Source organism: Cydia splendana, chromosome 23 (assembly GCF_910591565.1).
Source record: "Cydia splendana chromosome 23, ilCydSple1.2, whole genome shotgun sequence".
Lineage (NCBI taxonomy): Eukaryota > Metazoa > Arthropoda > Insecta > Lepidoptera > Tortricidae > Cydia > Cydia splendana.
In genome coordinates, this window is record NC_085982.1 from 4,022,970 (window position 1) to 4,050,789 (window position 27,820).

Here is a 27,820-nt window from a genome sequence, read left to right on the forward strand (position 1 = left end):
TTAGAATTAATCATGCGTCATAATGTTTGTAGGTTTGGTGAATATTACTTCCAAACATAAAATTGGACTTGTCTGGCCGCTGTCATATGCACAAAAATACAATAAAAGCATAAAAAAGCGTTTTAGGCATATTCTTATAATAAGCAAAAAAGTCAAACATTTGGTGTCATCTATGAAAATGACGGCTCTCGAAGAGCCTATGATATGATTATGGCCAGGCGGGGCTCATTCCGCGATTTCGTTGCGTCGCTACAAGTACATGCGGCCCACACCAATTTTGGTGTCTAGCAGTAGTAGTTGCCGCGCACCGCTGCGAAACGGACGCCTGCTCGCGCTTGCGCCACCTTGCGGTCATATCTGTCGCAATAGACGCGTTTTGTTAGAGAGTGAACCTTCTGCAACTAGTACTATTATTTACTAGCTTTGGCCCGCGACTTTGTCTGCGTGGAATTAGTAACAGCAGCTAAAGTAGGTATAGCGCCTGGATAGTGCTAATAGCAATCACTCAATTCGCGCATTGCTTACTTCACTTATTAGGCAATGCATTAACTCTTTCAATTCCACCCCCCTTTGCACTCTCTTCGGGGATGATTTCCGACATAAAAACTATCCTATGTCCTTCCCCGGGACTCAAACTATATACCAAATTTCAACTAAATCGGTTCAGCGGCTTAAGCGTGAAGAGGTAACAGACAGACAGACAGACACACTTTCGCCTTTATAATATTAGTATGGATTCTGTGCTATGACTACGAACCGCTGTCTCTATCGTGTGGCAGTTTCCCGTTGGGTGCTCCGTTGGTCTTGGGCTTGTCCTCGCCTTCTTCCACCAACTTTTCTCGCCCTTCTGCCATTTCTAGCTCTATCTTTTCACCTGCGAATAAAAAAGTAGTAAATGTGCCTATTAAGTATGCTAATAGTTTATTTAAAAGACAGGAGGATATCTAATAATACTATATTTTAGAGCATTACGCTCTGATCTTCTGTGTTAATGGTTATGCTCTGGTTTCCTAGGATAGCGGTGCCGTTATATAGCGGCCGTCTCCATACAAATACTACGACATCCATATTTAGCCGTATTACTTTGTATGGAGACGGCCGCTATATGACGGCACCGCTATCCTAGGAAAACCGAGCTTTAGTAAAGTTTAATCTAGACATAAAAAAGGCGGTATAGACATAGAACTATAAATAACTGTATGGAAAAAATAAAGACTATTAAGATTTTCATTATTTTGCCGTAAAAGATTGCGTGTAAGTATTGATTACTATTTTTTTTTTCTTGTTTCAACATAAGGAATCTAATAAAAGTGTTATGCATTTACACGATTATTACGATATGACGATAAAAAAAAATACAATTGTATATTCACATTTTTGCATTTTAAATAAATGTTGTTTAACATATATAATATTGCATGTTCTCAATAGTATAGTTACCACGAAGACGCCGCTCACGCCGACGCCTCCTGCAATACAGCATCAGCGCCAACACCAGTAGCATGTAACCTGCTGCAACTCCTGCTGCCACTAACACCGCTCGCCCGGCTCCAGATTCACTCCCGCCGTCCGCGTAGTAGCCCTCTGCAAATTATTTTATTGTATATCACGTTAATCACGTATTTGTGAATATCGCTAACTATATAATTTCAGTCAAAAACAGGGATTGCTTGAGCTCGGCTTTTGAGAGGCCTCGACAAACATCGGCCTTTAAACTAGCTCGTCAGATCGTTCCTTACTTTGCGTGCCTTGACAATGATTCAATGATGTAATTATTTGTGTGTGTTTAGAAAATTTCATGTGCGCAGGGTCGCCATGTGGAGCAGGGAGTAAAGAAACGAGTAAACAATTCGTGTAATACGTAAATGTATCTATATCTACTCAGAAATGGTTAAATATCAGTCCGTCGAACAAAACCCAACAGTAGGCATTTAAGTACCTAAATTTTATTTTGAATGTAAAGTAAGGAGTGAATGTAAAGACAGTACGCGTCATACCGGCGGCGGCTAAATTTGACCTATGAACAAGCTTGCCATAATAACCAAAACGCGAAAAATGGTGAAAAATTATATGATAAACATATGTAGCCGACATTGCCATTGAATAGAATGTTTACCTGGATGTACAGTGAGGATCAGTTCCGTGCGCGCCATACCGGCGGCGCTGCCCGCCGTACAAGCGTAGCGGTCTGAGTCTTCACGCCGAGCTGAACGAATCCATAGGGAGCCATTGTTTAGTAACAACATTCTGCAAAAAAACTTATTATTTTTTTTTCCACAATCGCTTGAATTTCAGGGATCTAAATTTGCCAGCCAAAAAAACGATATTAAGGTTCTAAAATTAGATTTGAATTTTGTTTGTCACTGCTGATCCGATATGAGCTCGTCCGATCCTTTTATTAAACTCACTTTGTTCGTTTCAAAAACCCACACTCGTATTTTAATGGCTTTCATTATGTAGCAGTCATATAAACTACTATTATATAAAAATTCGTAACTTGAGTCCGTATAACCCACTATGCACCCACTTGATTAGAAGAAAGTTAGGGTGTCGATATAAACGTCATATTTCAATATAATTTTACATTAATTATGATATTGCCACACTTTGTCATTGAAAACGTCATGTATGATTTTATATCTAACCTGGCGTGTGTCGCATTTACACCTCCTTCGATATCCACGCCATCTTCTGTAAATAAAAAATCAATTCAGAGTTATACCCAAAGAATATTAAGGTTTAGAAGTCTAGAATCATGAATATAACTATTAAAACTTACGCGATTGGTTAATAATGGTGAGATTTCGGACCCAATGCGTGGTTGGTAGCGGGTCACCAATAGCTCGGCAGTTCATAAGCGCCGATTGGCGCTCGCCGATGTGTATCTCCGTGTCCGGAAGGGGCTCGATTACTTTTGGTGATACTGAATAAATATAAACAAAGAGTTATTGTTTGTAGACGAGATCCATGACAGTTACAACAATACGAGTACAACCCCGAAACGAAAGCGGAGGCCTAAGGCCCTGGTCTCCTATTTTATGCTGTACGCGGCGTCTGGCGTCAGCGTCAACGTTTTTGAACAAAAAAGACGCTGACGTCGACGTCTAAAACAGACCACAACAGTACATCTCTATAGTAAGCATCGTGACGCAGACGCTGTAAGCGGCCGATGGCGTTTATAGGAGACCAGGGCCTAACTGTGGCGCACGGTTCAAAACGTTTGGTGGCCCTTAGATTGAGAGGTGCAGATTGTAAGTGCTTTATTGCGCCTTCTGCGCTCATGGTGCAAAGCTTGCGGCATTTCTACGTTGTATTACTATGGACAGTATTTGCAGCAAAAACGTCCCAGAGAGGGAGGCCCTTATGTCTGAATCAACGGCCTAAGAAATGTACAAAGCGCTTAGTCGGCCTTCAGTAGCATGCGGTTTTTACGAAGAAGAAAAGTACATATGTGTACCCTTTTCTGATGGAAAGCTCCTAATGCACATGAATCATAAGGACCCTTCTCTGACAGAAAGCCACATATCTTACCAACGACATCGAGGTGTATCTCCGCAGTGATGGTGTGGTTGCCATCAGTGGCTCGGCAAGTATAGTTGCCAACGTGGCGTTTCTCAGCCGCCGCCACGTGCAGCGTACCGTTGGCCGAGCTTACGCCCTCTGGCAGCTCGTCTGCTGAATTCTGTAATGTAAAGTTATATTAACTCTTCTTTGTCAATGAAATGTGTATCTTCGATAATGTCAATGGCTCGTCACATATATACCTATATATACTATAGTCTGTATCTTTAGGTATTTAAATAAATGTAAACAATCAATTTTTACATTTTCGGGTAGTTATAAGATTTATTGGTTAACCAACCAAATACAAAACATGTCACTGAACGAACTGACTTTAACCTACATTATTTGATCATGTAATGTTTTCATTTACAACTGGCTTAAGGAGCCATTAAATTCGAGGGTAGATTTTGTTTACTTTTATTTAAATATACAGAGTACAGAGTACCTAATATATTTGATGAGAATTATATAATGAACTAAACGATCTCGTCATAGAGTCTGTGCGGAAAGAGAAGAGCCGTGAAATATATGGGGCACAATACATTCCACAACTCTTCTCTTTCCGAACTGACTCTACCTAATACTTTTCGTTATGTTTGTTATCTTATCTGTAAGCAAAGAGAATAGAGATAGTATTGTTGAAAAAAACGTAAAAAGAGAACAAATAGCAAACCAATTACGTACCAAAAACCATTGCACGGTCGGAGAGAGTCCACCAGCCACTTTACAATGGATCTTCCCGGGTGTATTCAGTTCAATCTTCTTACTGAATGGCTTTGGATCGAAGTGAAGCTCTTCTGTGAAAATACACGTGTTTTTGACAAAAGCTTAGTCGAAGATCGTTGAAAAAACAGCTAATTTCAAGCTTTTACTCAGCAGCTACTTATTTGGGGCCAAATTGCAAATCTGTACTTAAGTTTAAAACGGCGGCTGAATTATTGAACTTATTTATAAATTTATTTATTCCCTATTAGTAGGTACATTCAATTGCAATAATACGACTATTGAATCATAGATGGCGTTCGTGTCTTGGATTGGCGCAATCCAACGTATCGCCACTTGCTGCTGATTTATTAGTAAATTGTTGACGAGCCTAACATTATACCCTTTCTGCGGCAATTAGTGTATCTCGTAATTAAGTTAAGCATCTAGTCTTTAGCTCCAGTGCCGAACTATTAAAGGTACGTTAATTTACCACGTCGAATTTCAGTTACATTTAGTTGCGCTATTCGCCACGAGATGTCGCTAGAGGTCAACAGACTTAAACTGTTCAGTCTCAATTTACTACATATTTTGCATCAACATACCATTAGTAGCCCGGTGTTTTCTGTTGGTCTTTTGCTTGTGTAGTCTATGCCCTGAATGGTGGTCGATACCTGTAAACAAAACATAAATATGTTAGAAAAATATAATGCGTCGGTGACGCAATAAGTATTATACTTAAATAACAATCAAAGTTGAATTCTAAAGAAATCTAAGTTGTTTTTGGGTGTAAAAATTTAAACCCAATGAGATTAATAATGTTAGAATTGTGATTTTCACGGTTTGTGTATTTTTGTAGCAAACTAGTTTTCATCAGACATAAATTGAATTCAAACTAATTATTTCTAGGGAACTAACTTATTAATATCTGTAAGTATTATTGTACCGTTTGTAACCAAATAAACAGTACCAGAACCAAGACTTATTATTAAGATTATTGTGGAACTTGGTCGATCTGTCTAAGATTATCCTTATCTGTATAAGTATATAAAAAATAAAACATATACATAGTTGACTGTTAGAACATTTCATTATTTTGCAAGAAATTAAAGATTTTTGTATGCAGTTAAAATTACAACTATTAACAAGTATTTGTATCATACATACAAAGTACGTGACTTTTTATAACATAAATATTCCTAGTATGTAGGTACGCTTTAATTATCGATGACAACGGCTACTATGAACCGCATTTGCAATCATTGCATATTTCGCATCAAAGTTACGAGAAAACATTCGCCACATTGGATCAAGCGTTTTTTATATGATAACTACCTAAAGTTAGCATTATAAACGCCATATTGTCATAAAAATCAATTTTTGTCTTAGCAAATGCCATGAGCCATGATGCCCATCCATATTATCATAGAAATTTGACGTTTCCACACTTGTCTTAGCAAATGCCATGATAGTTAACTGGGTCCGATGTAGTAGGATATAGGGTCATTGTGTAAGTTTACCGTCCAGTGCCTGTTTCCGTCCACTTGGCGTAGTTGCTACATAATTGCGTATAATTTGAATATATGCCTATATATTCAAGAAATGCGTATAATTTGAATATATACTCAAATGATACGCAATTCTTTGTAACAACTACGCCAAGTGAACGGAAACAGGCACTGGACGGTGAACTGACGCAATGACTATATACGCGTTCAAAATATCTCCAACTCATTCAACACTTCATCGCGGCACTATGAACTAGAGGCTATATTTACCCGACTCCGAAAATAAGTAGTTCCAGTGGGCGTTAACATAAACATGAACGTAAACGCGGCAACATCAAAGGGTAAACAGAACGTGGCAATAAACAAGTTCCTAGCCTAACACTATTCATAGAGATTACAAATGTAAGAATTAGGGCCTATTATAAATTGGCCGTTAACCCTTTTCTTGGCAAATTAAAAAAATATTGAGCAAGGAAAGAGAAAGTGACTTAGAAAAATATATAAAAAGAGGGTGTAAATTTATGTGTTTTTAAAGATACACTGCCATGAAAAGTTGATAGTAACAAATTTGATTTTGTGTAAGTATATACATAGAGTCCGTCTGTCAATTGTATGTCAATTTGAGAAAAAAGTACCTACATAGAGTGCTCTCTCCATAGTCTCCATACACCAGTTTTGGCACCAAAACGACTATTATTTTCATAGTCGACATCATCTATCTTCGAGTAGCGGAATTATCAGTACTGCTACTTGACAATAGATGTTGCGACGACCGAAAAGTCTAAGGGTAACATTCCATTTCTGACCGCAGCTGCACTACTAGTACGAACGCGTCGGTGTTATTGTCAATTTCCATAGTAAAATGAATGGTAGTGCTGCTGTCGTTGGAAATGGACTGTCACCTTAATGCTCAACAATTTTCAGCTAATATAACCGGAACTCTTGCGAAATCTTCAACTCCTTCTGCTTGTAATATTACTTGTAAATTGTTGTTCAATACAATTTTCGTGAGTCGCGACACTCGAGACATCTAGTATCAAATAGCGGTACAGATAATTCCGCTACTCGATGCTAGATGTCGACATTGTCGACTACGAAAATACCAAAACTGATGTATGGAGTGAGCACTCTGTGCTATTTCTCTATGACAGAACAAAGTGACGTGACACTCCCTTCACGTCATATTTTCAGAGAAATCTGAAATTTCCACACTTTCTCTTTGCAAATACCATGCAGGGTTAGCTTGGTCTGAGGTCCGACTCGAGTTGTGTCACTTTTATTTTCTTCGCTGATTCGACCACACCTGGAATAGGTACGCACTTCATCCAGCAGGCGTATTATGGATCGCTTTATCCACGTGATAAAATAACTGTCACTTTGTAACTCCGCGGGATAGAAAGTGACGGACACCGTTTTATCACGCTGTCACGTAGACAAAAACGACCATATCCGTACAGAACATTTCAAGCGCGATATGCCTATTCGTTACGTAGATTCTCAGCTTTGAACTATAACTGTTCCATCCGCTAAGCGGTAACGACTGTACTACATGTTGAGTGAAGCTACACGTGACGTCACTGTGTACACGGGCCGTCAACAAGTCGGACGTTACGGACTTCACGTAGTGATGTGACGTTGTGTTGATGGATGTTACGCATGGCCCTTCGTTGAAAAGTTGTCGACAATATGGCAGTTTATACAATACACTTTTGAGGTTTAATATAGCTAGAATAAAAACTTCGTTGTGTAGCTAAAGCTTGACCAGGAATATATGATCACGCGCCATGTTGCGGAATATCACTGGAACTATTTTTTTCATACTGTACTGACCTGTCACCCTATACATGAGAATAACAGCGCCCTCTTGACAATGATCACATATTCCTGGGTCCAATTTCACCACGGTGACAGGTGCGACAATCGTAAATTATCACTGTTGCTGACGTCACAGGCATCCATGGGCTACGGTTACCGTTTACCATCGGGCGGGCCGTATTCCTGTTTGCCACCATCATTGTTTTATTAAAAAAAACTTTATTATATCGAAAAAAAACAGATATTTCTCTTGCTAAGTTTATGACAATTGTCACAAGAAACACTACAATTGTCACGAAATTCCGACATATAACTCATTACCTGTCAAGAATTACCTACAATTCTTCTAAATCTTGACAATTGTCAGAAACTTCGCAAAAGAAATATCTGTTTTTTTCCGATATAATAAAGTTTTTTTAAATAATACAATGATGGTGGCAAACAGGAATACGGCCCGCCCGATGGTAAGTGGTAACCGTAGTCCATGGATGCCTGTGACGTCAGCAACAGTGATTTTACAATTGTCGCACCTGTCACCGTGGTGAAATTGGGGCCTGGTCAAGCTTTACAACTCTAGTAATTAAGTGAATTACTTTATTTGAGGAGTGTCTTTTCAAAAGGGCTTATTTTTGTATAGTCTTCGTAGAGAAATAAGCCCTTTTGAAAAGACTCCTCATTTATAAGATAACTAGTCTCTATAAGTCTATATACCATTAAAATAAAATCGTGATAGACCCGGTTTTAAATATGTTTTAACAAGTTACTGTCCGCGACTTCTGCGTTGAACCTACCTAGAATATTCTTTCATAGAAACTACTTTGTCTAGAGATTCTAGGGTAGTTTCTGTAAAATACGAAGCCGTGTAACAACTTTGTATGTAATCATATATTCACTAACTCATGGTTGGTCTGTGTGCCTATATAATGACATGTATGTAAACTGTGGGTACTTACTCCTTTAGGTATAGGTTAACTAGAAGAGGGATAAGTTCGCCATTTAGGGATAAGTTCGCCTTTGTACTACACATTTATGTTTTATGTGGTATAACCAATATTCCTTTCTTTTCGTACAATAAAGTGTTTACTTACTTACTGTGTGTAGCGTGTGTCAATCTATAGGTACTCAGTGTTGAATATCGCACCGATGCGCATGCCATAGATTAGATTACTGAATACAAACAGACGTTGAAGTCTTATTTGTAGAGGCTCGGACTTTATCAGCCACAAGCGAAGGCATTATTGAGAGTAAATATGCTTTAAGAGGTTTATCACAGATAATTGAACGACGCTTGGCCTACAGGGTGCAGTGTGGATGGCAAAGATAAATTAATTCCTAATATGTGTGAAAGATTGGTATTATGTTTGGATTTTTTTTCCAGACACCCTTTCCCAGCTAAAACTGTGATTGGCTTGATTATTAGAAATCATATTTGCCGCACTTACCCGCTACTGTTTCATCTTAGAGTACATACTTATAGTTCATGTGTGTAAATAAAGTAATGCATGCTATTGTACAAATTAGACACCTGAACCCAAACTCGTGTTTTAAAGTCTTACATTATGTACATTGGTATTTTCTATTTAAAGTTGTACGGAATTTGATACTACTACTCATCATCATCATCATCATCATCTCAGCCATAAGACGTCCACTGCTGAACATAGGCCTCCCCCTTGGACCTCCATTCGTACCGGATTCGTACTACTACTACTACTACTTAATGGCGCAGCGCCCCAAAATGAGTCTTGCCCCAAAGATCGCGCAAGTCCGCTTCAACCTCATCGCCCCAGCGATACCTGGGACGCCCGATCGGTCTTCGCCCTACCAAGTGTCCCAGATATACCTTTTTAGCGCCGCGATCTTCATCCATTACGTGGCCAAGCCAGCGGAGGCGGTGGGCTTTTGTCTCGCCGATAATATTGGGCGCAGCCACAAGATCCTCAATCTCGACGTTTTTACGGACCCCGAAACTGCCATCTGCTCTTCTCACAGGGCCCAGGATCTTTCGGAGGAGTCTCCTTTCTGCCACCAGGAGCTTATCTTATTCTTGAAGTGTTAGTATCCAAGAATAATAATAAGTGTTAGTGTGGTGTAATTTGATACGCATTCGAAATTTTTGTATTATTTCCAATCAGAATAACGAGCTCTTTTGATTAAATATATTACGAGAAATAAAGCGTCCCCATATTTTCATACATTTTTTATTTGTCCCTTTTGTTACGGTCATAGAAGGTTGTATTGTATTGGAAACGTGACCAAATGGACGAAAATAATTGGGGACATATCAATTGCATGAACTAAATCCAATTTAAAAATATCCCTAGCAACAACTTCCTCTGTACGAGTAAATACCATTTCTTTTAATCCTTCAGTATTTAATGAATACAAGTAAAACAATCATTATATTACAGTATCATAATAATAGGTATTAGCCACGACAACCTTATAATTATTGGTCGAACGAGCCATAAACCGTCTGCCTGTCTGAGCTTACGCTGCACACCATAAATTAACTAACTCAACCAAACTTATTGTTTATGTGTCTCGACGATATTGGATTGTTACGTTGGCAACTGCATTTATAAAGTCAACATTATAGTGGGTAAGGTACCGTTCGAATTCAGACAATAATTAAAAAAAAAAACCCTAGGTACGCATTATGCCAAACACATGGTCTAATAAAACATGGTCTTCTATTCCCAGAGTGACACGGGCCTACGTCACAATAACATTGCCACTTTATTTCAACATAACATGTTACATGGGTACATTATAGCTATGGTTAATAAGTTAAAATATTTCTTTATAATTTTATAATTTTCATTTATAATGTATTTTATCTTAATTTTTACAATAACACGTCATTTTTAATTATTCGTTAGCAATATCTTCCGATTCACGAAAGAAATTTCAGACGTTCGGGTAATTCTGTTTACATTACTGGCGACACAGGATAGCGCTGTCACATTTGACAATTCGGATCTAGATAACTTCATGCCCTGACCGTCATCCTTGTCGAACGCGTGTTAATTGTTATTTCCTTCTCGCTCAGTGTCAGCAGTCGCAGTGTTTTCCAAACTTTTCACGTCGTAAGCTTGGTAATTAATGTGTAACTGTGAATTAGTTTTTTAAACGTTTGTCTTGTATAGATAAATAAAGTTTAATTTAATACATTAGATTTGTTTTATTTTACTATGTTTCTACATGAATAACTTAAAATTAATGCCGTTAAAATAATTTTCAACGTTGGTTAAAATTCTCCCACATTTTAAAGTTTGAGAACCTGTAAACAGCATGATGACGTAGGCCCGTGTCAGTTAGGTCATACGCGAATCTCGGAATAGAGTACCAGGAGGCGGAGTATATTATTATACCATGTGCCAAACATGCATTATCCTCTGTATCTTTAGGTATTTAAATAACAGTAAGCAAAATCTACCCTCAAATGGCTCCTTAAGCCAGTTGAGGGTAGATGAAAACATTACACGAAATAATGTAGGTTAAAGACAGGTCGTTCAGTGCGGCGTCCAGGCGGTTTTGTAATTGGTCGGTTAGCCAATAAATGTTATAACTACCCGAAAATTTACTAATTGTTTGTTTACTTTTATTTAAATACCTTAAGATACAGACGGTACATCATTTTGGAAAAGAGCTGATACTCTTCAAACTGGTTCGTGTTTTATCATACATAGCTATAAATCACCACAAGGAAACTCGCTTTCACGTAAAACCACCACATCGAAATCGGTCCGTCCCTTTGAGAGCTACTACCTATGCCACAGACAGACTTTTTGAGTCAACATTATAGTGTGTGCAAACTAACTGGTCTCAAAATTGACTTGTAAACGGCAAGCTTAAAATATATATTCCAACAACAAGTAACCAACTAAGTACTAAACTAATTAGAAAGTAAAGACGCATAATGTCGCAACATAGCATCTTCTCCTTCTTATGTATATATAGTACGAACACAAATTGATAGGTCTATCTCTCTCTCACTCGATGAGATGTGTAGAGAGCCTAATGATTTTCAGTTTCAAAATTAAATACCCTTTAAGATATAACCTTAGCACCTCAGCGCCCCTAGCGCCGCCGCGGCGAACTAGAGCCATAATGGCGCCGGTAACCATGGCAACGGTCGTAAAATTTTACGAGCAGCGCCCCCACGCGCACAAAACGGTACGCTGCAGCGCTATGTATTAGATTAAGGGTGCTATTCTGATCCCTAGCCTAACCATTCTGATGCCCACCAACCACTTGCACCATCCCACTAACCCGGGGATAAACGGTTAAACCGTTAACCCAGTGTCAAATTGTACTGGTAACCATGGTAACTCCAGGTTTAACCGGTAAACCCCGGGTTAGTGGGATGATGCAAGTGGCCCTAACTAAACGAACTCGTATTGTGTAAGTGCTTCGACTGATGCCTAGTTTTATGGTTCTTATATTTTTTTATTACATTTTATAAGGTAAAGCCTTGACAATACAGTATTGTTCAGATATTTGCGAGCACCTAGTTCGATGACATATCTCACGGTCATGGTACTTTTAAACAAGCATTTAAGTAAATGCATTTAGAGAGAAAATTTCACCTAAAACATTCATCTACTAAATCTACTTAAATAGTCACTAAATGCCCTGAACTGTCCATCGGCGAATCTCAAACGAATATAATTGAATATACTTGTTTATTTGCCAGAATACGTTACAATTAGGTCTAAAAACAGTACACACATCTACAAAAGTCCAAGAACACACATAACATAGAAAAGTCCTAGTTACGTCGGTTCTCGCGAAGGGAATAAGTCTATGTGGCTCAATTTCATTTCAAAACTATTCGATTACGTAAAGTGTTGACTCGAGGGCTGCATATTATAGCGGCGGGATTTTATTCCTTCACTAAGGATTTTGTGGCACTTCATTTTTGTAGCGGTTTCAGCCAAGGGCTGGAACGCTGAAACTTTATGGGTCTGTGAAAGAGCAAGATCTTATGATATGAGGAAGGCTTCCAATGTTGACTTACAAGTATTGATTTATACTCGTAAGTCGGCGCGTAGTTATACAAGTACAAATTAATTTCGAGTTTTAAACTCAACATCGAAATAAACGCTAATTAATTTACAATTCAAGACCGGCCGGCACGGTCTTTCAATATTGTGTCTATTTTCCCAGAAACCAGTTGTGTAATTCAAACCCAAAAGTACAAAAGAGGCGTAAATTGGACGTCCAACTACTTCACACACTCCCGCAAACTGACAAACACTGACTTTTACTTTACAAACCGCAACTTAAAAACGCTCTAATAGCCCAATAAAGTCGAAAACTTAATTAGACAGTGGCATTTCAGGCCATAATTAAGGCTCCCCATGTCGTAAAGTACGTCGAATGGCGTAAAATGTCGCTTTGTGACGGAATCGGGCCCTTAGGGGCGTATTCATATCCCTCACCATTTCTTCAAAAACCCAGGATAAGTGTAACTCCGCGTACGCATCGTCTTTAACGGTTTTATGGTGACACTTATTTTGGTTTGAGCGCTTGGGAATATCATTCAGGACTTTTATTATAAGGTCGTAAATACCGTTGGTTTTCATTTAAAGTCAGATGTTTTGTATTATTCAGTTTATGCGTGGCAACTTTCATTAAATGGAATCGTAAAAAAGTTATGGCGAACAGGAGCGTTTTTTGTTTACAATTACTATGTAGATCGGAATTATTTACCCGGGGGAAGAGATAAGGAACTGTCAAGTGTGGAGTCACGCCAAATGGTAGTAAATGATATAATTTATAGACAAATAAAATATTCATTGCACTAATTTTTTTAGGCATTATTATATTAATTGCTGGGGTTATACAAATGCTAGGATTAATTTTGACGGCATAGCATTTTTTGTAGCACGGTGTGAAGTTTAGATACAAAGTTAAGCAATTAATATTCACATACATGGCTTTGTCATATCATGGATGACCTTATGGCAGAACATATTAGGGGTCAACAATTCAAACAATATTCAAAGAAACAAGTATGAGTTTACAGCTATTTATGCCAAGTCACTTATACTGTTAATACATACTATACATAGTCGGTATCATAAAAATGTATAAACTTTTCGAACTATCTCTAGGATGTTAAATTAGACATACATATTACTAAGTTACATAGGTAGAGATTTAAAAGAAATCCTGATATTAAGTTACATAGGTAGAGTTTGATACTACGTTATAAGGACGGCCACTTGTCTGCGAAGATGTCTGCGTTTTGGACTGTACCTTATATTGTAACATCTACAGTACTGTACCATATGTTCTTGTGTATATACTTTCATTCAACTTTCATTAATTCATTCATTCAAGGTCAATACGGATAAGTGTGGCTGCAAGACAAGTGTGGCTGGCCCATTAACAAATGTATGAACTAACAATAAACACTAATCAATGAATAAACAAACCCCAATGTGAGGGCCAGCCACACTTACCTACCCGTATAGCACACCGACGTTTTATACTTTGAAATGCAACATGGTCGTGAAATTAATGGTCAATCTAACAACAAACGCATGGCAACGACTGCTTTGCACTCTTCTACCTAGAGTTAGACCACAAAAAGTCTGCAGAGATTTTGACAGCACACGCTGTGCCAGTGTTATTTATAAGTCATAATTTTATAGAAATTTGTCGTCGTTAACAATGCTGTCGAAATCTCTGCAGACTTTTCTAAGTTTAACTCTACGCGTAGGATATCTTAGACTATTTTAAACTTAGAAATAAATTAATATGTTAAACTGAACGATTTTGTGCTATGAAATGCTATACTCCAATGCTCGCTTGAATGAAACTGAACACAACGTATATTATTTCTAAAGTGCAAGTGCTAACGCCCTCACTTCGCTCTCGCTTCATTTGACACACGTTTCCTTTCATGAGCGGGGTGCTTGGTTGAGCGTATCTTTAATACTGTTGTGCTAAAGTCGTAAACTGGCACGCATACCCTAACGTTATAATAAAGGCACTTGTCAATAAACGATGTAATATTTTATGACGGTGTAATGTTTTATTTACCAATAAGATGGACCGATCAAGTTAAAGACTCGTCATCCTCTGCTTTCTACACGGTCGTCAGAGACGCATTGGACAGAAACCGGTGGAGACAGATCATCCGCTCCAAATGCAACCCTGATACTGACCACGATCCTCAGACATGAGGGGCCGACCAAAGAGAGAGAGAGAGATTTTATGACGCAAAGTACAAACGTCGATAGTGACCCTGTCTACGAAGCAGGAGGTCCTTGGTTCGAATCCTGGTAAGGGCATTTATATGTATGTTTATCACAAATATTTGCTCCTGAGTTATAGATGTTTATGTGAATATGATATTTATTAGCCAGACATGTATGTCTGGCTAATAAATGTGTCAATGAATGGCGGGAACTAGGCACAGATATGACGTAGAGAGATCTATCCGCAGACACATTATTTGCCTACATCCCGCTATACATTGTCAGAATTGTCTGCCAGTTCTTATGGACACATCTTTCTTTATATTTCTAGATAATATTGTGCCGGAGTCGTAAACTGGGATGCTTACCCTAACGCTTAATGTCATAAAACGGCACTTTGGCGTAAGTAACAAAATATTTTATGACGTAACGTATAAGTACAGCAGTGAAAGATATTACTTAGAATAACGGGGAGTGCTCAGAGGAATTGCTCCGATTAATCAATTAATCAAATCATTTATTTTCAGGCAACTAAGTCCTAGGGACTACATAGGTACCTTACAAACTAACATATTATATACAATAATCTTTTTCTTCCTCGCGTTTTACCCAGCTTTTTGCTATGGGAGCCTGGGGTCCGCTTGGCAACTAATCCCGAGAATTGGAGTAGGCACTAGTTCTTACGAAAGCGACTGCCATCTGACCTTCCAACCCAGAGGGGAAACTATTAGACTTTATTAGGATTAGTCCGGTTCCCTCACGATGTTTTCCTTCACCGAAAAGCGACTGGCATATCAAATGACATTTCGTACGTAAGTTCCGAAAAACTCATTGGTACGAGCTGGGGTTTGAACCCGCGACATCGGGATTAAAAGCTCATGATATTCTAAAAAGACGCATCAAAAGCTTGTAATATATTTATTTGACACAAACAAGTTTTGACTTCTCACATCAACACGTATCGTATACCGCCATAACTTGTCCCTTAAAATGTGTCCCATTGTATGTTAATAACCATACATACATTATTTTAAGTCATTTTAGGGTTAGGTTACTCTAAAAACCATGTTCTTAAATTATCTTGAAAAAATAAACTTAAACTTTGAACTAACTACTGAACTAAAAGGCTTTTTTTTTTAGTCTAAGTTGAACAGCACTACTAATTATACATATACATAATAAATATATCGAGTGCGCCGACTTCTTATTGTTAGAGCGTTTTCACATGTCAGATCCGATAGTGGATGTCGGAAGGAAGTAAAATGTAAGATATATGTGTTTCTTTGTATTTATTCATGCATTTAGTAAATCATTATTACTAAAAAACGATATCCTATTACGAATAGTTAAAAGTTGAACAAAGCGAGTTATTGATCCGAAAGTCTACTCGTATACAGACAAAAATAGCTCCTTTCATCTCGGAGCAAAATAAACAATGTCAAACAAGAATACTTGCACTAATACCGTGTTTCCGCACGAAATTAATTAGCCACGAGTCGCGGCTAGTGATGCACTTTGGGAACATTCCAAAGCGGGAATATTCGACAAACATGGTTTTAAGCGGTGCCGATGTGTCCAGAGGGCCTACCGCGAACACCGAAGTTCGCAAAATGCGGGCATCTTTCTCTTTTACTCCATTAATTAAAGTATAATTAAAATGACAGAGAAAGATGCCCGCAATTTCCGAACTTCGATGTTCGCTGTAGTCCCTTATGCAGCTGGCACACGTACTGAGTAGAGTGGCGAGACAGTAAAACGAAGTATGGAAGTTTTACTCGGCCGAGTAACAATTTCATACTTCGTTTTACTGTCTCGCCACTCTACTCGGTACGTGCGATCCTGGCATTAGATTTGGCGAAGCGCTCTCACGCCATTCGCTATCCACTCGCACGGCACTTCTTATACGTATAGTACGAAATCTACGAAAAGTAAGCGAGCAGAGACCCTACCGCAAAAAACTCTTTCTTTATCTGTCTCTCTATCTCTCGAATATGCAAGAGCGATAGAGATGCAGATAACGTTACATAAGTATATATTTTCACGGCAGGATTAGACCTCCTAGCCTAGCCGTCTAGCCGGTAATGACACTGCCTACAATGCTGAAAGTCTTGGATTCGAACCCTGCCAATCCCGAATCACGATTATTTCCGTACAAGGCGGGAAGAAGTTGATAACCCGAGATATTCTGCCGAAGGAATTTGAACTTAAAATAAAATTACGTAAGGTTCAAATTTCTTCAATTTTTTCCCGACATATATCAACTTCTTGCCGCCGTGTACGGATTTGTTCTTAAAAATGAGTTTTATGTACTCTAGTATAGTACCCACGGATAGTGTAGCTGCAGATAAACATCTAAACTATATGTATCATAATTTCAATAGTACCCACAACACAAACCTTAACGAGCTTATTAAACTAGGTCGATTTGGGAAATTGTTCTATAGTATTTATTTTACCAAGATTTGGCAGGAACATTCCCAAGAACGGCGCATCACTAGACGCGACCACTACGTGACAGGAATGAGATGTGTTTTCCTGCTGAAATTATTGTCTCTCCAAAATAAATGAGACGTGTATACTTGACGAAGTTATTCTCGTAAAGTTCTCCGTAAAATTATTCTTTTGGTAATAAGAAAAGTTTATCTAGTTATAAAATTATTTACTGCTATTTTTACAGCAAACTTAACAACCAATGGGAGCTCCTAGTTTTTACGAGCACTTATATAACATAACACTTTAAACTCTCGCGATTTGTACACAAACGGGTCTACCGCCAGTGGGGAGCCACTCCTGACTTCGGGCAAACTCGGCTCCGTTCGGTTCAGCATTGCTCCTAGCAATTATTAGGTTTGACACAACTTGACGTCCCTTTGCATGCACGACCACATATAAGATAATTACTTAAATTTGGACTACCCTAAATATAAGCCATAAGTTAGAAGGAAGGGATATCATGATTCGACCCTGAATCGCTGTCAAACTTCGGTTTTGTAGGAAGTGTCCATTCTGTACGGTAGTACTATTACTTATTCTGTGCTACCGCCATATAATTTCATCTGGGGGCACGTTAGTAAACGGCCAAGCCAATCACCATTTTGACCAAAGTGTAGAATTTGTGAAGTAGGGCTTGTCGAAGCTTGGATCTACAAGAGATCTCATAACTTTTTGACAGTGCGAGCCTTATGGTGTCGTCTTGGCAACATTTTACATGAAAATGTTTTTGGTGGGATTGTTATTACCTTAAATTCCGACGTTTCAGCTGAGTTACACTAGCTATGGTCACGGAAAGACTTTTAAAGGTAAAAACAATGAAATTATATCGCGGTGCACCCGTTTGTGTAATTAAATATGTGCACTTATATAACATGCGATATTTGTATTTATGGCTGTAAGTATGTTCGGGTCAAATCTTAAGTACAGTCAGCGATAAAAGTTCAGTAACAAACCCAGGGCCGTCTTAAGAATATGGGCCCTTTTGGAAAGTAAAGCAAGCTAATTAAACTAACATTTTTCTACTATGATCTTCTATTTATTATGGGTAATCAAATATACTGTTACTGTCTGTCCTTCGGGCCCCCCTGAGGATGGGGGCCCTGGGCACGGGCCCCGTGTGCCCTTATGGTAAAGACGGTACTGATCAAACCCCATTGTCGTCTCACTACTAATTGTAATGATGGTTAGTAACACGCAAAGTTATAATACTCTTATTAACATTGAACTATCTTACACAAATTAAACCCCAAATCCCATAAGTACTACCTAAACTTATAACCAACTAACATCTAAGTGCGCAGACTGCAGTCTGCGCTTTGGTACTAATTACACAATTTGAAAATGTCACAAGTTCCTCTGTTACAGGGTGGAATTGGGGGCGAGATCAGAATAGTTATTTACGATACAAGTGCGGAAAAGAGGAAATTTGAAACGAGTGGCGATAAATTAAAACACGACCGAAGGGAGTGTTTTAAATCGACAGAGTTGCGAATTACCTATTCGCACGTGTATCGCACAAGGTTTTACAGTACATATGACTTTAAATACAAATACAAATACAAATACAAAAAAAAATACGTTTTCTGACACCGTATTTCAGAACTATTAGAAGTATTAGAACAAATTAAATTATTCGACCTATGCCGCTGTGGCCCGGTGGCCGAATGGCACAGGCAACTGCCGCGATAGCAGAGGACGCTGGTTCGATTCCAGCCTGGGGCACTGGAGGCCTTATTGGTCATTGATTTTTCTTAATAGGTACATGACATTTATTTCACTATTGTTGTGTGAAATTTGAACCTTATGCATGCCTGTTTAAGTATATTCCCGCCTTCTCTTTCTATTTATATCTGTCCTTTAGTCGCCTAATAAACCCGTACAAGATCACACGTCTTTCTCATTTATTTAAATACAAAAATCCAAAATAGTTAAAGTGAACCTTATTACAACCAACATATGGTCGTAATCGAACCGGATCAATAAGTGCATCGGACACCGGCCGCCCGGCAACGAGAACAATAGCGAGCCGCATTCCAGAGATAAGGAGCCGCCAGATGCTAACGAATTGCACCTCAAACCTAATGAGTTTATTTGATTATTAACAAGTTTTATTGCAAAAAGTTATAACGACGTTTTATAGACTTGTACGTGAAATTGCAGTGTTTTATCGTTAACAATGACTGAAAAACAAAAACAATTACTCGCCCTGCTTGAAGATAGTGCTACAGTGCTTCGGAAAACACAAGTTAACCTAAAGAAATGCCCTAAAGAGAGATTAACCAAGGGTTACATCGAGTCTCGGATTAAAATGATTGACGAATACTGGGCTACGTTTAACAACAGCCACCAAGAGTTAGTCAAGGCTACACCTACGGAGCAAAGGGGTGTTTTGCCGTATTTTTTGAACGAAGAGTTTTTTATTTACGAAGATTTGTACAACGTACTCAGAGGAGATTTGTCGGATAAACTTTCAAATTTAGTGCAAGAGACTTTGATGGAAACTTCTGTTGCTAACTCAAGCTATGCTATGGCAGGAACACAAAACAACTTTGTACGTTTACCGCGGATCGAGTTACCTACTTTTAGTGGAAGTTATGAAGAGTGGCCCGCGTTCAAGGATTTATTCATTTCACTCGTGCATAACAACAAGATGTTAAGTGACGTACAAAGGCTACATTATTTGAAGACAAGTGTTACTGCCGAAGCGTCGTCGTTACTGAGGCACATTCAAATTACGTCTGATAATTATTCACAAGCATGGCTGATCCTGAAAACAAGGTATGGCAACAAACGATTAATTTTGAACAATAATTTAAAGAAACTGGTTAACCAGCGTAAAATGACCACACAATCAGCTGCTCAACTGAAAGTACTCTTAGATACAACGTCAGAGTGTCTACATAACATTCAAAACCTGAATGTTTCTGTTGACTCTTGGGATCCACTTGTGATATTTTTGCTTGTTCAGAAATTGGACCCAGAGACGCATAAATACTGGGAAGAGCATGCGTATAAGAGTGACTCTGAACCCTTACCGAAGTGGAACGATTTTAAGGAGTTTTTAGAGGCCAAGTTTCGTACGCTGGAACTACTGACGAATAATACAAAGGAAGTGAAGTCAAACAAGGAGCGAAGTACATGCCATGTTGCCACACCTACCTTTGAGAACAGGAATTGTGTAATGTGTAAAGAAAGTCATACATTATGTCACTGCAAGGAGTTTACCAAGATGGAACCTACGGAGAGAAGCGAATATGTCAAGAATAACAACTTATGTTACAACTGTCTAGTACCAGGGCATTCAGCATCAAAATGTCGAGTACCTGTGTCCTGTAGAATATGTCACCGACGTCATCACTCCCTTCTACATCAACTAAAGCAGACTGAGCCTGTGGCCCCTACGAGTCCCTCACAACCACTGGCTTCATCATTACATGTTGTAGAAGACATAGAAGAAGTGCAAGCAAACACAGTGATCGCGTTACATCTCAATACTAGACAGAAATCAGCACTACTAGCGACTGCTGTGGTGGAAGCAAGAAGCAATCAAGGTCACATCATTCCACTGCGCGCGCTAATAGACCAGGGTTCCGAAGAATCATTTATAAGCGAGAAAGCAGCTCAACTACTAAAGCTTGACCGACGACATGTAAGAGGAAGCATCACGGGCTTGGGTCCCATGAAAACAGAAATCAACCACGTCTGTGAGCTACAAATAAAATCACAGTGGGATAAAACATTTATCCTACCGGTTAAAGCTTATGTAATGTCGAAACAGCTGACCAAGAAGTTACCCAAAAAGCATATTGTTCAACAACCATGGCCTCATCTACAAGGATTACAGCTAGCGGATCCTAATTACAACAACTCGGGACCCATAGATCTCTTGCTAGGGGTCCGAGTATACGCTAGAATTCTGCAAGCAGACCTAGTCAAAGGTCCACCAGGTACACCATGCGCACAAAGAACTGACCTGGGCTGGATTCTTTTTGGAGAGAGTGATAGCACACCACAAGAAGATTCTTACCTCGTCATGCACCATCAAGTCGATATAGAAGATACACTGAAGTCTCTATGGGAAATAGATCCAGACACTAAAAGAAAATACACCAAGGAAGAACAGCTATGTGAAGAAATATATGAAAAAACAGTCACTCGAAACCAAGAAGGAAGATACATTGTGAAGCTGCCATTTAAGACTGAGAATCCTAAAGTACTTGATGGCAATACAAAAGAAATAGCTACAAAGAGATTCATGCAACTAGAAAGAAGGTTTAAGCGTTCGCCGAACCTGAAAACAGAATACATAAAAGGTATTAATGATTACCTTGAAGATGGACATCTAGAAGAAGTACCTGAAAGGGAAAAAGAAGATAAATCAGTATACCTACCACACCACGCTGTAATTCGCGAAGACAAAGAAACCACGCGCACGCGGATCGTATTTGACGCTTCCTGCAAAGGATCAAACAACGTCTCATTAAATGATGAACTGATGATAGGCCCACAACTACAAGATGACTTAAGAAATCTTTTAATGAGATGGAGACTGAAACGAGTTTGCTTCGTGGCAGATGTCCAGAAGATGTACCGCCAAATATTGGTAACAAAAGAGGACGCAAATTACCAACGCATTCTTTGGCGACAAGACGAGTCTGAAGAGTTAAAAGAATACCGTATGCTTCGAGTCACTTTCGGTACCGCTCCAGCTCCATACTTAGCGGTCAAGACACTTCAGAAGATTGCTATCGATGAAGAAGAGAAACAACTCGATAAACAAACAAACAACCACAACGAAGTGGCAATCAAAACAATAAAAGAAGACTTTTATATGGACGATATGCTGTCAGGGGCAGCAACCGCTGAGGAAGCTATTGCAATAGCTAAAGAAGTAACACGCATTCTGAAACAAGGGGGATTTCAACTCATGAAATGGTCCTCTAATAACATGGAATTTATGAAATCTATTGATGAAGATAAAAGATCAGCGAATGCACAGATGGAACTGAACCTTGATGGAACTATAAAGGCGCTTGGAATTGTATGGAACCTTGGTGCAGATCAATTTCAATACAACTTGTCACTATCACCAATGCCAAAGACTACAACTAAACGTGGGATATTATCAGATGTACAAAAGCTATTCGATCCACTAGGCTGGATCGCACCGAGTACTGTCATGGCGAAGATGCTAATGCAAAGGTTATGGCTTGAAAAGGTGTCGTGGGACGAATGCGTCAGCCCTGAGCTCGAAGAAGAATGGAAACAGATAAGAGATGATTTTGAAAATGTCAAAGATATAAAGATGGATAGATGGATTAGCACAACAGACTCGGAAGAAGAAAAGATACAGATACACGGATTTAGCGACGCATCTATGCGCGCATACGCTGCCGTCGTATATATAAGAGTTGAAAGCACGAACAAAATAACAACTAAAATCATCGCTGCACGAACGAGAATAGCGCCGTTGAAAACTATCTCCCTCCCACGCTTAGAATTATGTGGCGCTTTACTCCTGTCTAAGCTAATGAAACAGATTGGACAAGCGATGAGAATACCAACAACAAACATGTTCGCATGGACCGACTCTTCGATAGTAATCGCTTGGCTTTGTGGAGAACCTAATAGATGGAAACCGTTTGTAGCCAACCGCGTCGTAGAAATCGTCGAGAACCTGAACAACAAACACTGGTACCATGTGCAATCTAAAGATAATCCTGCAGATATCGCTTCAAGAGGGATGAAGCTGACCACACTTAAGAACTGCAATCTGTGGTGGAACGGCCCGAGCTGGTTATCTGAAAAAGAAATAAATATTAGTACACAAGAAGATTTCACAACAGATGAAGAAATAAAAGTACAGAAAATTCAAACTTACCTGAATATTGAAGACCTGGAAAAACAAGAAAAGGCATTGACTACACAATTTGGAGATTTTGATAACCTAACTGAACTACTTAAAAGTATTGTCTATTGCCTCAGATTCATAAAGTACAAGACATATCCAGATGATACTGATAAGGATATTACTACAATGGAATTACAAAACGCCATGAATATTTGCATAAAAAAGGTACAGCAAGAAGAGTATCAAGAAGAAATAGAACGCTTGTCATCAAATAAACAGGTAAAAAGAAAGAGCTCCCTAAGATCCCTAGCCCCATACGTAGATGAAAACAAATTCCTCAGGGTGGGCGGTCGCCTCAGATATGCAAATATAGATGAAGACAGAAAGCATCCAATCATTCTGGGAAACAAGAACTCTTTAGTGCCACTTATAATTGCTGATGCACATACAAGAACGCTTCATGGCACTTTGGCTGAAATGCTATGCTACTTACGTTCTAAGTACTGGATATTACGAGCAAAGTCCTTAGTCAAAAGACACATACAGAAATGCCTTACTTGTGCAAAACAAAATGCTACGTCGAAACCGCAATTCATGGGAGATTTACCGGAGACGAGAGTCACTCCTTCGAGACCATTCCTACACAGTGGAGTAGACTTTGCAGGGCCATACCAGATATTGACGTCCAAAGGCCGAGGAGGAAAAACTGTGAAGGCGTACATAGCTATTTTCATCTGCATGGCCGTCAAAGCAATTCATATTGAACTGGTTGGAGACCTTACCTCAGAAGCTTTCATAGCAGCATTCAAACGCTTTGTCGCTAGAAGAGGAAAATGTACTCACCTGTGGAGCGACCAGGGTAGAAACTTCGTAGGCGCTAACAAAGAACTTGTAGAAGCCTGGAATGAAGCTAAATTGAAATTTACCGGATCAATAGTAGAGACACTTGCTATCGAAGGCACACAGTGGCACTTCATTCCAGCTTACAGCCCTAACTTTGGTGGCCTTTGGGAAGCCGGCGTCAAATCCATAAAATACCATCTAAAAAGAGTTCTGACAACAAATTTGACGTTCGAAGAGATGACGACCGTACTTTCCGAGACCGAGGCTTGCCTGAATTCCCGGCCTCTATGTCCTATCGATAACTCAGACCCTGAAAACGCTGAAATACTCACCCCAGGACATTTCTTAATAGGTGAAGCCCCTATCGTTGTTCCAGCAGCAGATTATAAAGAATGTAAAATACATACCTTGTCACGCTGGCAACTCACGCAGAAACTGTTGGCAGATTTTTGGCGTCGATGGCAAGATGAGTACCTATCCAGACTGCAACAAAGACCTAAATGGCTGAAAAAAGAAAAAGAGTTTAAAATAGGGGACATAGTACTTATCAAAACTGATAACTTACCTCCAGGCAAATGGTCACTGGGCCGCATCATGGACAAACATCCTGCTGAAGACGGTTTTACTAGAGTGTACAGTGTTAAATCTGGTAGTGCTGTAGTGAAACGATCTATATCAAAATTATGTGCGTTGCCCGTTGATACTGAAACTTTGTAATGTCAATTTGATTGAAGTTAAATTGTACTATTGTGAAGTTATGAAAAGGACGTAAGTGTCCTTTTGGTGGGCGGTATGTTGTGTGAAATTTGAACCTTATGCATGCCTGTTTAAGTATATTCCCGCCTTCTCTTTCTATTTATATCTGTCCTTTAGTCGCCTAATAAACCCGTACAAGATCACACGTCTTTCTCATTTATTTAAATACAAAAATCCAAAATAGTTAAAGTGAACCTTATTACAACCAACAACTATATTTCAGATGTTTAACTCTGACACTTCACACATGTAGTAGTAGGTTAACCAAATGGAAGCAAATAAAATTATTTCTGTGTATAATTAGAAAAATAAACATCAATATAAAAGGTTAGACCGGAAGTAACTAATAGGTATCAACTTCACTAAGTTTCGCTTTCTTATTAAATCATGATTGCAACACATTTCTCTCTGATCACATTTCAGATTTCACCCTGTATTAAAACAACTTCTCTTAAGAAGTAGACTTTTTGCATACAGAAAGTCTTGATTACTTTAACATTATGAACAAAGGCAAACTTAGGACATTTAGGATATGAACTAGGAATCTTGCAAACGTATGTTTCAATTAGGAAACCTAACTATTTTAGTCGGAGATACACACAGACTAACCCTCACAGACACCGCAATCACCACATTATGGAGCGTAATTTACGTCTCGCGATTCTCTCGGTAACCGCCCATAGGATAGGATAATAGGGCTCTTTACTTGTACAATACAACGCTGTACAACATACCTTGTTTATCTCTGACATTCACAAATAATTAAAATGAGTAATTAGTTACCACCAGTTTGACACTGACATATTTCGCTAGCGTGTGCGTAACTTACTTTCTATGCATCTCGCTCGAAGAGGATGCGGGGTCTTAGGGTCGGCAACGCGCATGTAACATCTGGAGTTGCAGGCGTCCATAGCCTACGGAGACCGACCGCTTACCATCAGGCGGGCCTTATACTTATTTGCCACTGACGTAGTACAAAAAATATACCTACATCTAGCGTCGAATGATAGTAATGAGTACACATCGGTAACTCGTGGCATTTAGGTAGCACTTAAAATATTAGTTTAATTAATTCCTTTTTTTAGTGGTTTCTTTTTCTCGACTCGTATAGGAAGAACATTGTCACATCACTAGTCTGGTAGAAAATGTCAAGTGCCACGAGTTACCGATGTGTGCTCATCACTAATCTTTTAAGTGCTACCTAAATGCCACGAGTTACCGATGTGTAGTAATGAGTTTATTCTTATATGGAGTAGCTGTCATGTTAAATGTTTGTAGACATTTTTTGGAAGTTTAACTCACTATTTTATTTAGAAATGTAACATTTTGTTGTGTGTTTGTTGTATGTTGTGTCTTGTATGTTTATTGTTTTGTATATATATGTGTTATGTGTGTAAATCACGTGAAATAAATAATTTTGAATTTGAATTTTGAATCATCATTCGCCGAGAAAAGTATAGAGTTGCTTATGTAGAAGAGGTTATTTAATTGATCCGTCTAGAAGTAGTTGATACCTAAGTGATCTGTGGAGGATGCATTAGCTAGATGGCTTAGGTCCCGCGGGATTCGATGAATACTTAAAGTATTTCGCAGATAGACTATTCTCAGCAGACTACCCGGTAGACAGGTAGACTCTCTACTTATAAGTCATCTGGAAAGGTACTGTATACTCGTATGTGTTGGCGAGAGATTTGAGGCTGAAGATTCATTATAAGATTCTAAGGGTCACTTGTGCGTTTCAGGGTTAGGCAACCATTTCGAAGTTAACCGTTCATACAGGGTTAAACTGTACTGTATTAACGGTTAACTCCGAGTTAGTTGGCTAACCTTGGAACGCGCAAGTGGCCCTTAGACAGCCATACTCAACCTTTTTTTATGAGGGCCACAAATAGGATTTTGCCTTGTAGCTGTAAAATCGGGATTTAACTACAGAAATAAGCACGAATGTAAATAAAATAGCACATGAGAATATACTCGTATTGACGACTTCCGATTGACAGACCGTTTCTTTTTCTTTACAGATAGCCTACATTGCAGTAGCCTCGGGCCGCAAGATGAACTTGCATAAAGGTGATCATATGGCAAGGATGTATAGCAGGATCACTTGGAGGGGCACCTAAAAAAGTACGGTGGGCCGAATCACGCCGCAGCCGGCCTAGCCAACAAGGTTACAATCGCTATCGCTTCGACAACGAAACGCTTCGTGTTTCTCTATCACTCTGTGCCATTTCCATACTAGTGCGATAGTAACAGTTGCGTTTCGATCGCTACGGAGCGTAAGCGATTGGCATGTTGGCTACGCGCCCAGGCGGCTTAGCACGGTCGCGTTTTTATCCCTTGTCACCATGCCCGTCACGTTCTAACAAGTATGTAAGTGCGAAAGGGACGCGCATAGTGATAGTCGATAAAAATGGAACCGTGCTGAGCCCGCAGGTTGAGTATCGCGGTTCCAAGACAAATTTGTGCTCCAAATTTGAAATCCAACGCGACATATCAGTAACCTCTTCTTACCTTGCAATGCCTGACCCTGTACCAGGCTATTCAATCTTAAGTGGCAGCATAAAATTGTATTAGCAGATATGTAGAGCAATAATGTCGATAAAAAAATAATTGGAATCTAGGTATTCACTACCCGAGGGGCGGGCAACACATCTACGAGTTAGGGTTGTCAATACCAAGTATACTGCCTGAATCACATACGTTACGGTCGTTAAGCTATCTTTAATTCATAGTCTAAATATTAAAAGGTAAGACCTAGGAATATCAAATAAATAATATGTATATTCGAAATAGTATGTTGTTCAACATAAAAAATTATGTTTAATATAAAATTTTTCGTACTTTAAATTTTTTTTACACCTATTACTGCTTGTTCTCTGTTTGGCCCGAGGATTAACTGGTAGAGAATAGGAGAATGCCTTCTGGCATTAAGTTCGCCTTTTGTACAATTTTTTCTGTGCAATAAAGTTTAAATAAATAAATATCAAACTCCTATTAGAAATCTAGTTTAAAAGTTTCTACTTATAATCGAGTGAATATTGTTACTGGTTGCAGAACTAATTTTGATTTTATAG

At 38.9% G+C, this 27,820-nt stretch overlaps 2 protein-coding genes and 1 long non-coding RNA gene across 3 annotated transcripts in view; 2 read left to right on the forward strand and 1 right to left on the reverse strand.

The window, feature by feature from the left end:
• LOC134801905 (uncharacterized) overlaps positions 1-27,820 on the forward strand; it is a 537,245-nt gene that overhangs the window by 318,423 nt on the left and 191,002 nt on the right. The window lies entirely within an intron of this gene.
• LOC134801873 (uncharacterized) overlaps positions 1-27,820 on the forward strand; it is a 399,153-nt gene that overhangs the window by 86,408 nt on the left and 284,925 nt on the right. The window lies entirely within an intron of this gene.
• The window catches only part of LOC134801711 (tyrosine-protein kinase-like otk), a 65,338-nt gene that overhangs the window by 8,585 nt on the left and 28,933 nt on the right, over positions 1-27,820 (reverse strand). Inside the window, exons 3-10 of the mRNA XM_063774309.1 lie at positions 4,872-4,940; positions 4,249-4,361; positions 3,532-3,682; positions 2,780-2,923; positions 2,646-2,691; positions 2,117-2,247; positions 1,441-1,584; positions 758-874 (exon numbers count right to left, since the gene is read on the reverse strand). Of these exons, the coding sequence (XP_063630379.1) occupies positions 758-874; positions 1,441-1,584; positions 2,117-2,247; positions 2,646-2,691; positions 2,780-2,923; positions 3,532-3,682; positions 4,249-4,361; positions 4,872-4,940 (915 nt within the window). The remainder of the gene's footprint in view (positions 1-757; positions 875-1,440; positions 1,585-2,116; positions 2,248-2,645; positions 2,692-2,779; positions 2,924-3,531; positions 3,683-4,248; positions 4,362-4,871; positions 4,941-27,820) is intronic.